This window comes from Gavialis gangeticus, unplaced genomic scaffold (assembly GCF_001723915.1).
Source record: "Gavialis gangeticus isolate Ggan-Ray unplaced genomic scaffold, GavGan_comp1, whole genome shotgun sequence".
Classification (NCBI taxonomy): Eukaryota; Metazoa; Chordata; order Crocodylia; family Gavialidae; genus Gavialis; species Gavialis gangeticus.
In genome coordinates, this window is record NW_017728993.1 from 23,334,401 (window position 1) to 23,347,579 (window position 13,179).

Here is a 13,179-nt window from a genome sequence, read left to right on the forward strand (position 1 = left end):
TAATGGGGGTGGGGTTGGGGGTGTCGATAAATCAGAAAGCCGATACAGGAGGGCAAAGGGCAGAAGCAAATCTGCGCTTGTTGGGGGTGCAGATTCTGCCTCCCCCTCAGGACACCCTGTAATGGGGCTGGGGGTGGGATCGGGGGTGTTGTAATGGCGCTGGGGGGCACTGAGGGTGTCCTGAGAGGTGGGGGTGTCTGCACCCCCAACACACAGGGGTTTGCTCCTGCTCTTTGCCCTCCTGTATTTGCTCCCTGGCTTACGGGCTTTTCCTGTACTGTCTTTGTGCTTTCTTTGTTTGCCCTCTTCCTCTTCCAGCTGTTGTTATTCACCCCCACCACAGTCAAAATAGGCTCTTGGTTTCAGCAGTTTCCTTTCTTCTCTCTCTTTTTTTTTTTTTAAATTAGAAAGCTGCAGGTCTAATTTTAGTTCCTCTATCAGGGACACCTCTATGCTGCTTTCAACCCACCCTCTTTTTGAAACCAGCGATTTTTCAACCGGGGAGAGCCGGGGTGCTCTGAGATCCTTTCAGGGTGCCATGGGTGTCTCACCTTGCAAAGCTGTTGGGTGTGCAAATGTAACTCACAGGATAAGCCCTGAGACTGCCATGAAAAGTCCATCCTGTTGTAACTGATCCTGATGGGCTGTGGGCTTTCTGAGTTGTTTGCAGTGGAGCAGTTGCCATGTCACTTCTCCACACTCAAAAATCAGTGAAAACAAAGAGTTGACCTCTTCTGGGAGTTGACTCACATCAAAGGAGGGATTCATTGAGCCTAAAAAGGTTGGGGCTCAGGAGACCTGCTGACGGCTGCTAGCTGGCATATACAGGCCAAATCTTGATTTTGTGTTTTAATTTCTAGTTCAGGCCTTTCTTGGCAAAGGGAAAAATATTTTTTTCTGCGTGGGCTTCCTCTTTCCAAAAATCTCAACTGTTATCCTCCTCTGGTTTCTTGTACCTTGTTTTTGTACCCAGTGCAACTAATTTGTAGCTAGCTAATGCTGTCCTGTTGGTGATACGGTCTTTCTGGTGTGCACTTATTTTTGGTAACTTTTTTTTCCTGTGTTGGTGCTGCTGTGTAACACGGTCACTGTTAGTTTTTCTTCTTTTGTTAAACTGCTTACGTTTCTCTTGGAATCTTCCACTTTTGCATATACTGGGCAAATTAGTTATACACCTAGTTTATATATGTCTGCACGATAGGTTTCTGTCTGCTGTTTATTAATTATTCTTTTTTTTTACCTGGACACCACCTTTTATTTCCTTAATGCTTAGAGAATTATTATCCTTTTTGCCTCTAAGGAAAAAGAGTTTTCTCATTTACTCCTGTCTTCTTTTGACATTACTTGATGAATGCAGTAGTTAACCTTGCGACATAGTTACCTGTCAGACAGTTTATACAGTTCCTTTAAAACTTATCCAGTGTAGCTCATTTAAGATTTAAGGTATTCTGGAACTTGGTTTTGTTTGTTTGTTTTTACAAAGTCAGTAATGGGCAACATAATCTTTAGAAAGTCCTTGTTAAATGATTGTGGGTAATGGATATAGTAGAAATGAACCTAAAGTAGCTTCAGTTTTTATTGTGTGTTGTGACCATGTATCCAGCATGAGTAATAAAGTGGAATTGAAGCGGTGGTTAATCAAGTTGAGCACAGTTTGCAAAATATGCACGTACAAGCTGCACATAATCTACTCTTCTATATTTATAGATTTATTGAGCTGCATCATTACTACTAATGTACTATTACTACATTAAATTGCTACTATAAATTGCTAAATGAATTGTTCATTTCAAGTAATAATTATTTATAAGTCTAAGTATAACAAAGCAACATTGTCATGAAAATCTGAATGTTGCGGCTCAGAACAATAATAGAAGGTTTTGCGTTTTCTTACGAAAACAGCTTGTCAGACCATTTGCTGATGTCTCCTTTCCAAAATCTTAAACTTCGTTTTTCTTTAATGTCAATCTATTGTAATAGAGTAGAAAAGTTACAAAGCAGAAACATGACAGTTAAACAAAGGATGGTGGGAATACCTATTTTCAGTCTTGGAGTTGATTGTACTGTAAATTCTGTTTTAGATGAGGTTTTTTTCCACTACTGTTTGTTCTGTTACTCAGATTTAAGGACGCTTACTTCCAAGAATAAATATGTATCTCAACCAAAGCAAATGCCCTATTTTATTAGGGAATCAGTTATAATTGAGGGGCAACCTTTTTGGTAGGCGTGTCACAAATTAGCCTTGCACACTTCTCAAGTGCCACTCTTGCCCAGTCTGCCTCTTTGCTTCCATCTTCCTGCTCTGTGCTGCCTGCCTAATCTGCTGCTTTGCTTTCTGCATCCTCCCCTTTGCTCTCTGCCAGACTTGCTGCTCTGTTTCCTGCCCTGTCTGCCACTGTGCTACCTGCCCCTGCCCCCGGTCTGCTTTGTGGTACATGTGCCGTAAGTTGGCCAGCCCTGAGTTATACGGACTTCAGTTTTACCCACATTTTGAACATTGCTTTATTGCTTCCTCTGCAGACTGATAAGTAACGTTTTTTCATTTGTTTGTTTTTTCCTCAGGGGAGAATACCTACGATGCTGCAAGTTCTGTTATCCACTATGTGCTTTTGTCATTCTGGCTGCTTGTGTGGTAGCTTGCGTTGGCTTAGTGTGGATGCAGGTTGCCCTTAAGGAAGATCTGGATGCTCTAAAGGAAAAGTTTCGAACTAGTAAGTATTGGGATTTTTCTTGTTTTGTTTTGTGTTTGTTTTTTGTGATCAATTTAAACTTGTCTATTTGTGATGCTAGCTGTTGGGAGAAGCAGTCGTGCATAATGAAGCATGCTATATCATGCTTCAGATCTATTTACTTGACAAGTTCTGGTTGTATAGTGTTCGCACCTCAGCTGACTGTTGACTTTCATAGAGAGAATTAGATATCATTCTCATAAAGCATGAAAAGATTTCCTTGAGGCTGTAACTGTATTGACATGAAGCTGTTCCTGTCACTTGCTTCACTTTGAGCATGTCATAGGAGACAGTGGAACCACGTCAGAGCAGCACTGGGTTTGTGCTCGGGTTTACTCTTGGGTAGCCACATTTGCCTTGTTTTCTGGAGTTGGTATGTGCGGTGCAAGAGAGAATTGCTGGGGGATGTTTCATGGTGCCTTAGGTGCTGAATTGCAGCATGGTTTTGAGACTATTTGGTTTTTAATATGGTTGCAGCAGCATTAAAAAAAAAAAGGGAAGAAAAATCCTTTGTGTTTGAAAATAGTCTTTATTTTTTCTTCCAACTGAACTGAAAGTAATGGAAGATGTTTTGTTCCTTTGGCCTGCTCTGTCAAATCTCAGTCCTGTCCCTGTTTTTGTGCTGTATGTACCATTTCAGTACCACATTGGTTGCTTTTGCATTTTCCTAAAACTTGGAATTCATTTTGTTGAACCTTGATCTTCCAGGATTAGTATTTCTTATTGGTTAGTCATCATCTCCTGTTTAATGCTGGCACGAGCATGTTTGTCTGTTAATTACGTATTTCAGGAAAACTGGGTTTTATTTATAGACTTACTTTAGTGGCTTGCTTGTTTTTTTTTTGTTGTTGTTTTTTTTAGTGTTTTGGATTTAAGGATTTTATTCAAAATAGTGCTGAGCAAAGTATCAAACTATAATATTTAAGCATGTGTGTTCAGTTTTAGGCCCTTCACTGCAGAAGGGATGTGGACAAATTGGAGAGAGTCCAGTGGAGGGCAATGAAAAGTGGTTAAGGGGCTGGGGCAATTGACTAGCGAGGAGAGGCTGAGGGAACTGGGCTTAATTAGCCTGCAGAAGAGGAGATTGAATAGCAGCCTTCAACTCCCTGCAGGGGGATTGCAAAGAGGATGGACCTGGGCTGTTCTTGGTGGAGTCGGATGACAGGACAAGGAGCAATGGGCTCAAGTTGCAGCAAGGGAAGTTGAGGTTGGATATTAAGAAAAACTATCTCACTAGTAGTTGTGTTGCAAACCTGTCTTGAGCACTTAATTTTATACTATCCACTTCCAAGGAACATTGATGGAAAAATCAGAGTACTTAACAGTTCTACGTTTGTTTGGTTGGGTTTTTTACCATGGAAAGGTTTATCAGGGCTCTAATTTATTGCTCAGAATATGGAACAAATCCAGAAATTTTCCTCTTGGAGGCAGAAACTGTCTAAATAGATATGATGGATAAAGACTGGTAAAGAAGCTTTTAATATCCATCTCTTATAAATGGACCATGAGATGTACAGGTTAGTCTGGCCCAGAATTTGGAAAGAAACCCTCATCCTCTTGAGTCCTACTTAAGGGCTTTAATCAGAAAGACCATTCTTGCTTTTTTATTTTTTCTTTCTTTTACAGTTTAACAATATCTCATTGTTCTCATTATACATTCCTGGAATTGAATTGAGAATAAATACAGTATTTCTGTGAAAAGAAAACACCTTTGCTTTATACTTTTACAACTGGCCACAAAAATCTGTTTCCCTATCTGTTCTTGCCTCACAAAGATTTTCTCTTAATTAACCATTTTCTTTTAATCTTGTATTTGGGGACTTGCTGTAATTAGGAGCTGGTATGCAAACTGTTGTCGTTTTAATTGCTGAACCAGGTTTTGTCGAAAGGATTTTGACACCATCTTATTTTTTTTCACTTGAATGTAACAATTTAATATTGGAAAATATCTAACTATTAATAGATCATTTTAAAAATCTCACTGAAGTGTTTTCACCACGGACAGCTGACTGAAGCTTAAAAATCATTATAAAATTAATTTTCAAAGCAGCATAGAAACTTGAAGCAGGTCACTGAGGTGAATGATAAGAAACACCAATAAAAGTCTGAAATCAGTAATATTCACCTGCAAGGCATCCTGAAATTTTTAATTAAGAGGATAGCAAGCTATCACATTTCATTGTGAGCTATTAAAGTGAATAATCTAGAAGTGCCCAATTAATCTGCCAGTCTGCATATATAAAAAAAAAAAAAAAAATCTTATTTTTGAAATTGTTAAAAAGAAAAAAAGAAAACTCTTTTTTTAAAAAAAAAAAAAAAGAAAAGAAAAAAGAGACACCCTGTGAAACCTATATAGGTTGCTTAGGTCTGAGATCTGTTTTCTCTTTTTTTAATGTTATTAAAAAAAAAAAAAATCAAGGTTGTTTTTGGGTGGGGTTTTTTTTTGTTTTTTGTTTTTGTTTTTGTTTTTAGGAATTAACTCCCACAACTAACTAACTTCCTAATCTTCCCCTCACTTATTTTTTCTTTAACTGTTTACTTAATTTATTTTTATTTCCAGATCATTATACTCAGGAAGTTGCTCTTTGTCGATTTGTTGTACTGGCACACTTCTAATGTACGAGTAAAAGCAGTTTGTTTGTGGTATTAACTGTGTTCAGTACTCTGTTGTTCCTTCATGTGACTGGAAATCCCCATAATCTCTTTGGGAATTTTCATTATGGTCATGCATCGTATTTGTATGCTTGGAAATGAAGTCCAGTTTCACTTTGTTTCACTGTGGTGGTGCAGTTCTTATAATTGTGCGTTTTGTGCTGTATCATAGTTGGATTATATGAAATAACTATGATTTGATAACAAAACAACAAGTTATTCAGTGCTACATGAATAGATTTTTAAAAGTAACCAAAATATGAAGCTACCAGAAAATACCAGGCTTAGTTGACCTTTCCAAAGTCATGCCCTCTACAAAGTGTAAGCATTGAATACTATTAGATTAGAAAAATGCTATTGTTTTAAAAGGATTTTTCTGATTAATCTTGAATACCTCGTATGCAGACAGTGCTGTGTTCTTGATGTCGTCGGTTGTGACTTACGTAAAAAATGTTAACGGTAAAACACCTTGTTTAATAACTGGCGCTCTCTTTTTTTCTGTCTTTTTAGTGGAGTCTAATCAAAAATCATCATTCCAAGAGATTCCTAAATTAAATGAAGATCTGCTTGATAAGCAAAAGCAGCTAGAACAAATCGAGACTGGAGACATGGGGCTAAACAAGATTTGGACAAATATTACCGAAATCAATAAACAGGTAATATGAACAAATGCACCATTCTAAACAAGGATCTGAGATATTGAAATATTTCTAACTGAGCTGTACTTATGCTTCATCTAAAATGTAAATGTGAGTTGTCAACTACTTACAAGCACACTCTCAACCACTTCCCCAAGGACTTGATGTCAGACCTTATGTCCAGTGATGCCAAACTTTTTAAAGCAAAGTTGAGAAGAGCTGTACAACTTGCCATGTGTTTTCCTTGAAAATAATGGAAATCTCATTAGCTTTGCAAAGTTCACCCAGAGAATATTATAATGGATCAAAAATAATGACTGGACCTTGGTCAGCTAATGGTGAAATATTAAATGAGTTGGCTTAAATCTGACAGGTGCTTTCATATTCTTGAGTAATATGATCTTTTCACTTATTCCTCTGTATGTGCTGGGGGAGAGAAGAGAATTGGCATATGTGGCTACCACAGAGGGTGAAGGGGCAGAAAGATGCCGAAATCATAATCCAAGTTTATAGTATTGCAAGAGAAACAAATTGCTCTTTATCTTAATGGGTAACATCCTGATGCACGTTCTGAGGTGGTACATGTCATAACTTATTTGAAGTCACAGATTCACAGAAATTCAGGGCTAGAAGGAACCTCACAAGGTCAAGTCCACCCCCCTTGCTCAGGGCAGGAAACCAATGAAGCTGAGTATCTGAACCTTTGACGGATCAAATTTTAATCAAACTTCCAAGTTAAAACTGGTTGGTAAGAATCTTAGCATAGTTGTTGGGTATCTGTTTTGAGGTAGGGTAGAGATGTATTATAAGTCTGTGAAACTGACTGCTTTTAAAAACCATTTGCATTGGATAAGGTAGTCACCTAAGTAACTAGAAACATCTGACCCAAAGTGACTACAGATAAAAACATCTATTGGGATTTTTTTAAAGTCCACTAAGCACCAGTCTGTATCTTTAGGTAATTACAAAACTTTATAAAGAATCTTGACATTTGGTATTAGTCACTTACAGGATTTTATAGTTTGATCAATTAGGCTGAATCTTAATTTCACTGTTCCTAATTTCCTAAGCTGCAGAGGAAAGCTGTCTCAAAAAATAAGTGTTGAGAATTCAGCTTTACCCCATGAATATCTTCAGTTTGCATCTGTGCAGCTGTAGATGTAGTGAGCCAGCTAATTCAGGTCCACTTTATTGCAGGATTAATATCTCTTCTGTGTGAGAAACCACTTAGTTGCTGTTTATTATTACTATTGAAACATGGTGAGTTCATCTGTTTAACAAGTGGAGGTTATCAAATGTCACCTCGAAAGATTTTGTACTGCAAAGGACTATGAACTGCTTTTAAAGCGAAATCTTTAGCAAATGATTACAACTTGTAGACGCTTAGTTACTAATTGCCAGCCTTGTAACTTGGATAAGTCATATTTTTGAGCCAGTTTGATTGACTCATCTTTTGGTGCATTGCTTCTAACCTACCTGTGAGCTAAGTTCTCTTTCTATCTCTCTCTGTCTTGCTCAGATTTTAACTGTCCTAATTTTGCAACTAAGTTTTCTGGCTGGGTTATGCACATGACTTGCATTTTGTGAGTATTAGAAGCATGCTTAGAAGGGAGGAGACAGCAGAGTTGTATCTTCCTGTTCCCGACAACAGTGACCAAATATGTAGCTAGATGACAGCACATCTCCTGGTTTCAAAAGTTGCTTGCTTATGTAATTTTTTTCTCTCATGGGGAGCTTCTGTTATAGAAACAGGCAGATACAGACTAAAAAATATCTTGAAAACAAAGATAAAGGGCATTAGCTTTGAGTCTTATGGTAGGAGCAACATTTTAAACAGAATGTAAGGAATGGAGCTGTTTGGGGTTTTTTTAATGTAGCGCTGTTTTATTTATTTGGGTATACTGCCCTCCCCAAAAAGGTTCAGGGTGGCTTACAGCTATCTATAACTTACAGTAGAAATCGTAGATCAATGGTGTTCAGTGTATTCTTATTGATAACCTGTTTGTACCCATCATACTAGTATCAGGATGCCTCTTAATAACTTCTGAAGGCATAAGAGCATTGCTGTTATCCCTGCTTTCCAGGAGTGAGGCAGAGAGATGAAGACTTAGATTCCAAAAAGTGTTTTTGGTGCTAAACCCCTTGATTTGACCATGGAGATTAGAGCCAGGTACTGAAAGGTATTAAGCACTGAAGTGACCTGCCTAAGGTCACACAGGGCAGGAAGCTGAACCCGCATTTCTTATATAGGTAAGTTCTCTAACATCTTAGCCATTCATTTTCTTGCTCTTCTGGCTTAGGTGACTCCCATGTGAAATAAAAATGTCTGAAAAATATCTGAAGTTGTAATCACAGAAAAGTATTTGTTGAATATTGAAAGGATTAAAAAGTATTCAGACTGGAAGTGTCCGGTTTTGAAGACGTGTGTTTAAAGGAGTTTCTATTAATGCAGAAAGCATTAACGTTTCTTTTTTCTCTGGTGGTCTTGTGAATAATGTAAGATGGTATTTCCTTTTTATAGGTCCTATTTTCAGGCATATCCATCTCCATCCAAACAGTTGCTCTCTTCTTGTTTTCTGGTAAATTAAATAAACTCATTTTGTATGAAACCTGCAGGAAATGGAGAAAATGCTTATAATTTTAAACAGTCTGTTAATACAACAAAGTGACCTCACAACTCTAGTGAGCAGATTTACTATGCAAGCGAAGGGCAGATCTTTCTAAAAATAATAATAACGTTAGGGAGTTATTCATCTAAACAAAAGCATTCTAGGGAGTCTGATAGGTTCACTATGAGCTCTGCCTTTTGAATTCAAAGATTTGTGGTGAAGATGCTCTGTGACTTTCAAGGCCCTAGCCAATGAACTTTTGGAGTTGTTTTGATTTATGAGAGGGGTTCATTTGTGCCACAAACATTAGGGTGACCTGCCTGTTCTTCTTGCCTGCATGATGGTGATGACTGATGGAACTGGGGATTCTGTGCACTTGCAAGAAGAGCACGTGGCCCCAAATAGTCGCTTCTATTTCTTGGTTAAGGTCAGTCATGAGTTGCAAGTCATTAGGGTTAGGGGAGATCAAAACAAGGAGCTCTCATGTCTTTACTAATTAAGTCCTTCTCTCTGCTTTGTAGATCTTGTTGTTGACTTCAGCAGTAAATCACCTCAAAGCCAATATCAAGTCTGCTGCTGATTTGATTAACCTTCCTGTCACAGTAGAAGAACTTCAGAAGGTAAGTATTGCAAATATAGCTTTTGACTGGCAACATACTATAACTCTGAACAGCAGCTAACTACAGAAACTATTAGAAATTTTCAGGAATTCCTGAAGTTTGACAAGGTTCATATACCTATATGAAAAGAGTTGATAAGCATGGTGATATGGTGCCCAGGAGGGTTGGGAGCTTCTAAAGGGTACAGTAGTGGAAGACCAAAAGAAAACTGTTTGACATGATGGAAGCATAAGAATAGTAAAAGGACCAATGTGTCTGCACAAGCAGCTTGTACAATGATTCAAATGCAAAAGGAAAAATGTACAGGCAGTAAGAGGTCACCAAGGAGGCATACCAGAAAATAGTAAGAGGCACAGAGGCGCAGGTAAAAAAAATGAGCTGCACCTGGTCAGAGAGGTGAAAGGCAACAAGGAGAGGTTCTATAAGTATGTTTGCCAAAAAAGAAAGACCCACAGCTTCCTTGGTTCACTGTTAAAAAGCCAAGGTTGCCTCTTAACACAAAATGCTGCTTGAAAGCTATTTTGCCTTGGTCACTTTCACAAAAAAAATTTAAGCAAACAGCTAATGGGGATTATGTGGATAAGCAAGGGGACAAGATGAGGGATGAGGTGAGACGGAGAGCTTTTGATGGGCCTGAATGAATTCAAATCATCAGGGCCTGAAGAACTTCATCTCAGTACTGAAGGAGCTGGCAGAGGACATCGTGAAACCTTTGGCAATAATGTACATTAAATCATGGAAGATGTGCCAGACATCTGATGACTGGAAAGGGGCCAATGTAGTACCCTTTTAAAAAAAGGTATAAATGGAGGCCCTAGGGAACTACAGACCAGTTAGCCTCATTTCAATGCTTGGGAAGTTACTGGAGCATATGTTAGGGAAGTTGTATTTGCAGGCAGCTGGAGGAGGAAAGGCTGATCGCAAGTAGCCTGCATGGATTTACTAGGAACAAATCATGCCAGACAAACTTGATTTCCTTCTTTAACAAAGTACTTGAGTGGATTAAGAGAGTGTGGCTGGACTTCAGCACAGCTTTTGACAAAGTCCCACCTGACATTCTCATAAACAAAATTGGAAAATGTAGGTTAGACAAAACTACTATAAGGTGCAGAGACAACTGGCTGGAGTTGCAAGCAAAAGTTAATTATAAATGGATCCATATCAGAATGGCAGGGAGTTTCACATGGAATCTCACAGGGATCCATCCTGGGCCCAGTGCTGTTCAGTGTGTGTAGTAAAGATTTGGACACAAAACTGGGATGGAGTGAGAACACTTTGGAGATCAGGAGTGCAACTAAGAAGGATCTTGATGGCTTGGAAAGTTGGGCTTGAGCTAACAGGATGAAGTTTGGTGCTGACAAATATAAGATGCTGCACCTCAGGGAGAATAATTATAAATATAAAATGAGCAGCACTCTGGAGAAGTATCTGGGAGCCTTGGTTGGTCACAAACTCAATATGAGTCTCCAGTATGATGCAGCTGCACAAAAGGTTAATGCAGTTTTGAGATGCATCAAGAGAAGTATTAAGTGCAGAACATGGGAGGTGATGGTGCTTCTCTGCTCAGCTCTGGTTAGGCTTCCTCTAGAGTGGTGAAAGTGGTTAAGAAGAGACATCCTAACAGTCTTCAGCTATCTGAAGGGCTGCCATAAAAAAAGAGAACACCTTTTCTCTCTGGTTGCAGGTGGATCAGTGGCTTGAAGTTGCAACAAAGTAGGTTTAGATTTGGATATCAGGAAAAGCTTCTTTACTATTAAAACAGTAAGGCAGTAGAATAGATTGCCTAAGGGTGTTATGAAATCTCCATCATTGGAGGTGTTCAAAAAGACAAGCATTAGTTAGGGAACACCTAGGCATAGCTATGCCTATGTTCTACTCTGAGTACTTCCAATGCTTCTGGGCTTTGGCTGCCACACGGGACCAGGAAGAAATGTTTTCTCCTCCTGTTGCTACATGGCAGGGTTTTTACCTTCCTCAGAAGCTTTGGATGTTGGCCACAGTCAGGGCTGGGGTTTTGGACCAGGGTGTGCCATTGGTCTTGTTGAGACTAAAAGCTGGAGGTTCCTGGTAAGAGGGTCCTGTCCTTCTGCTTTGAGTCAGACCAGTCACCACGTTTGGGGTCAGGAAGGAATTTTACATTGTGATCTGACTGATACAGGCTATGGGGGATTTTACCTTTCCCTGTAGTTGGTGGTCATGCTGTCCCCGCTTCCCCTTCCTTGGATCTCTTTTGCATATTGTAACAGCCTTTGTGTCATCAAAACATTGCCCCCCTGCTTTTACCTGTAGCAAGTTAGGGTGTTATGTCTTATGGTTGTATTGGAGTTGATTCATTTTGCTAGCAAGTTAGACAGACAGTGGATATTTATTAGGATGGTTTTGGATAGGGGTGATCCTGTCTCATGCATGGGGTTGGACCACATGGTCTCTGGAGGCCCCTTCCAGACCTGCTGTTCTATGAGTCTATGAAATATCATTAGCTTGGCTTTAAGTAGATATTCTTTCAGATACAGTTCATGTGGCTTTGCACCAAATGATTATTAGTTAATGTAAACTAGAACATGGTGGGGAGATTATCCATGAAAACTCATGTCTACAGAATTAAGCGAAAAAGATATACTATAACAATGTGTCTGTTCCATGGGGAAGGGGGGGCACCTTGCTTTCAAGAAAGTAACCTTTCTTAGACCATGAGGGTCCTTTAACAGACGTGGTTGCAAATGTTATCCTTGCAGCCCTGAATCAGTATTTCATTTGACTTTTATCAGTATAAAATGAAATTACATCACTTGTTATGAAGATTAAGATGATTTTTCCAGCATAATTCCACTTGTAGGTTTTTTTTATATTGACACTTAAAAACAATTATAAGTGGAAAATAATTTGCCTGAAAGAGTGAGCCAGCATCATGAGATCATTTGTAGTGTTTTGTTTAGTGTAAGCTTGGTAAAAAATTATGAAAAGCAGCTATAGTGCACACACTGTAATCAGAATTTCCAAGTTAGATGTCTGCTATTTTATAATGATTTTCACAATATTATGAGGCAGTAAAATTGATTAGTGGCTTTAAAATTTTTAAATGCAAGACTTCTCAGAATGGCTTTAAATGCTCTAAACTTACACCGTTTTGCATACTCTAAATGAACCAAGCAGGCCATTTCCATGCAGTTTATAATCCCTTGAAAGAAAAAGCAACTGATGGCACATAATAAGTATACATTAACTTCTATTATAGATTTCATAGACATTAGGGCTGGAAGGGACCTTGGAAGATCATTGAGTCCAGCCCCCCTGCCCAAAGGTCAGGAAGTCAGTTGGTCATACGATCCCAGCAAGATAAGCATCCAATTCGCTCTTGAAGGTGTTCAGTGTAGGTGCTTGAACCACCTCTGATGGCAGGCTGTTCCAGACCTTGGGGGCTCAGACAGTAAAAAAAAAAAAAATTCTTCCTTATGTCCAGCCTGAAACGGTCTTGTAGTAGTTTATGACCGTTTGACCTTGTCATCCCTTGGGGCGCTCTGGTGAACAAACGTTCCCCCAGATCCCAGTGGTCACCCCGATAAACTTATAGGTAGCCATCAGATCACCCCGAGCCTGCTGTTTTCCAGGCTAAATAGCTCCACGGCTCTCAGCCTGTCATCGTAAGGTCTGTATTCCTGACCTCTGATCATGCGCCTGTTCTCTTCTGGACTCTCTCAAGCTTCTCCACATCCTTTTTGAGTTGTGGAGCCCAAAACTGGATGCAGTACTCTAGCTGCGGCCTCACCAAGGCAGAGTACAGGGGGAGAATGACGTCCCAGGATTTGAATGAGATGCATCTGTGGATGCAAGCCAGCATTTTGGTCGCTTTACTAGCCGCAGCATCGCGCTGCCGGGTCATGTTCATCTTGTGGTCAGTGATGACCCCCAAGTCTTTCTTCCGTAGTGCTAG

At 39.3% G+C, this 13,179-nt stretch overlaps 1 protein-coding gene across 1 annotated transcript in view; it reads left to right on the plus strand.

Annotated features, from left to right (window-relative positions):
• EFCAB14 (EF-hand calcium binding domain 14) overlaps window positions 1–13,179 on the plus strand; it is a 24,287-nt gene that overhangs the window by 593 nt on the left and 10,515 nt on the right. Inside the window, exons 2-4 of the mRNA XM_019501357.1 lie at window positions 2,563–2,711; window positions 5,892–6,037; window positions 9,150–9,248. Of these exons, the coding sequence (XP_019356902.1) occupies window positions 2,563–2,711; window positions 5,892–6,037; window positions 9,150–9,248 (394 nt within the window). The remainder of the gene's footprint in view (window positions 1–2,562; window positions 2,712–5,891; window positions 6,038–9,149; window positions 9,249–13,179) is intronic.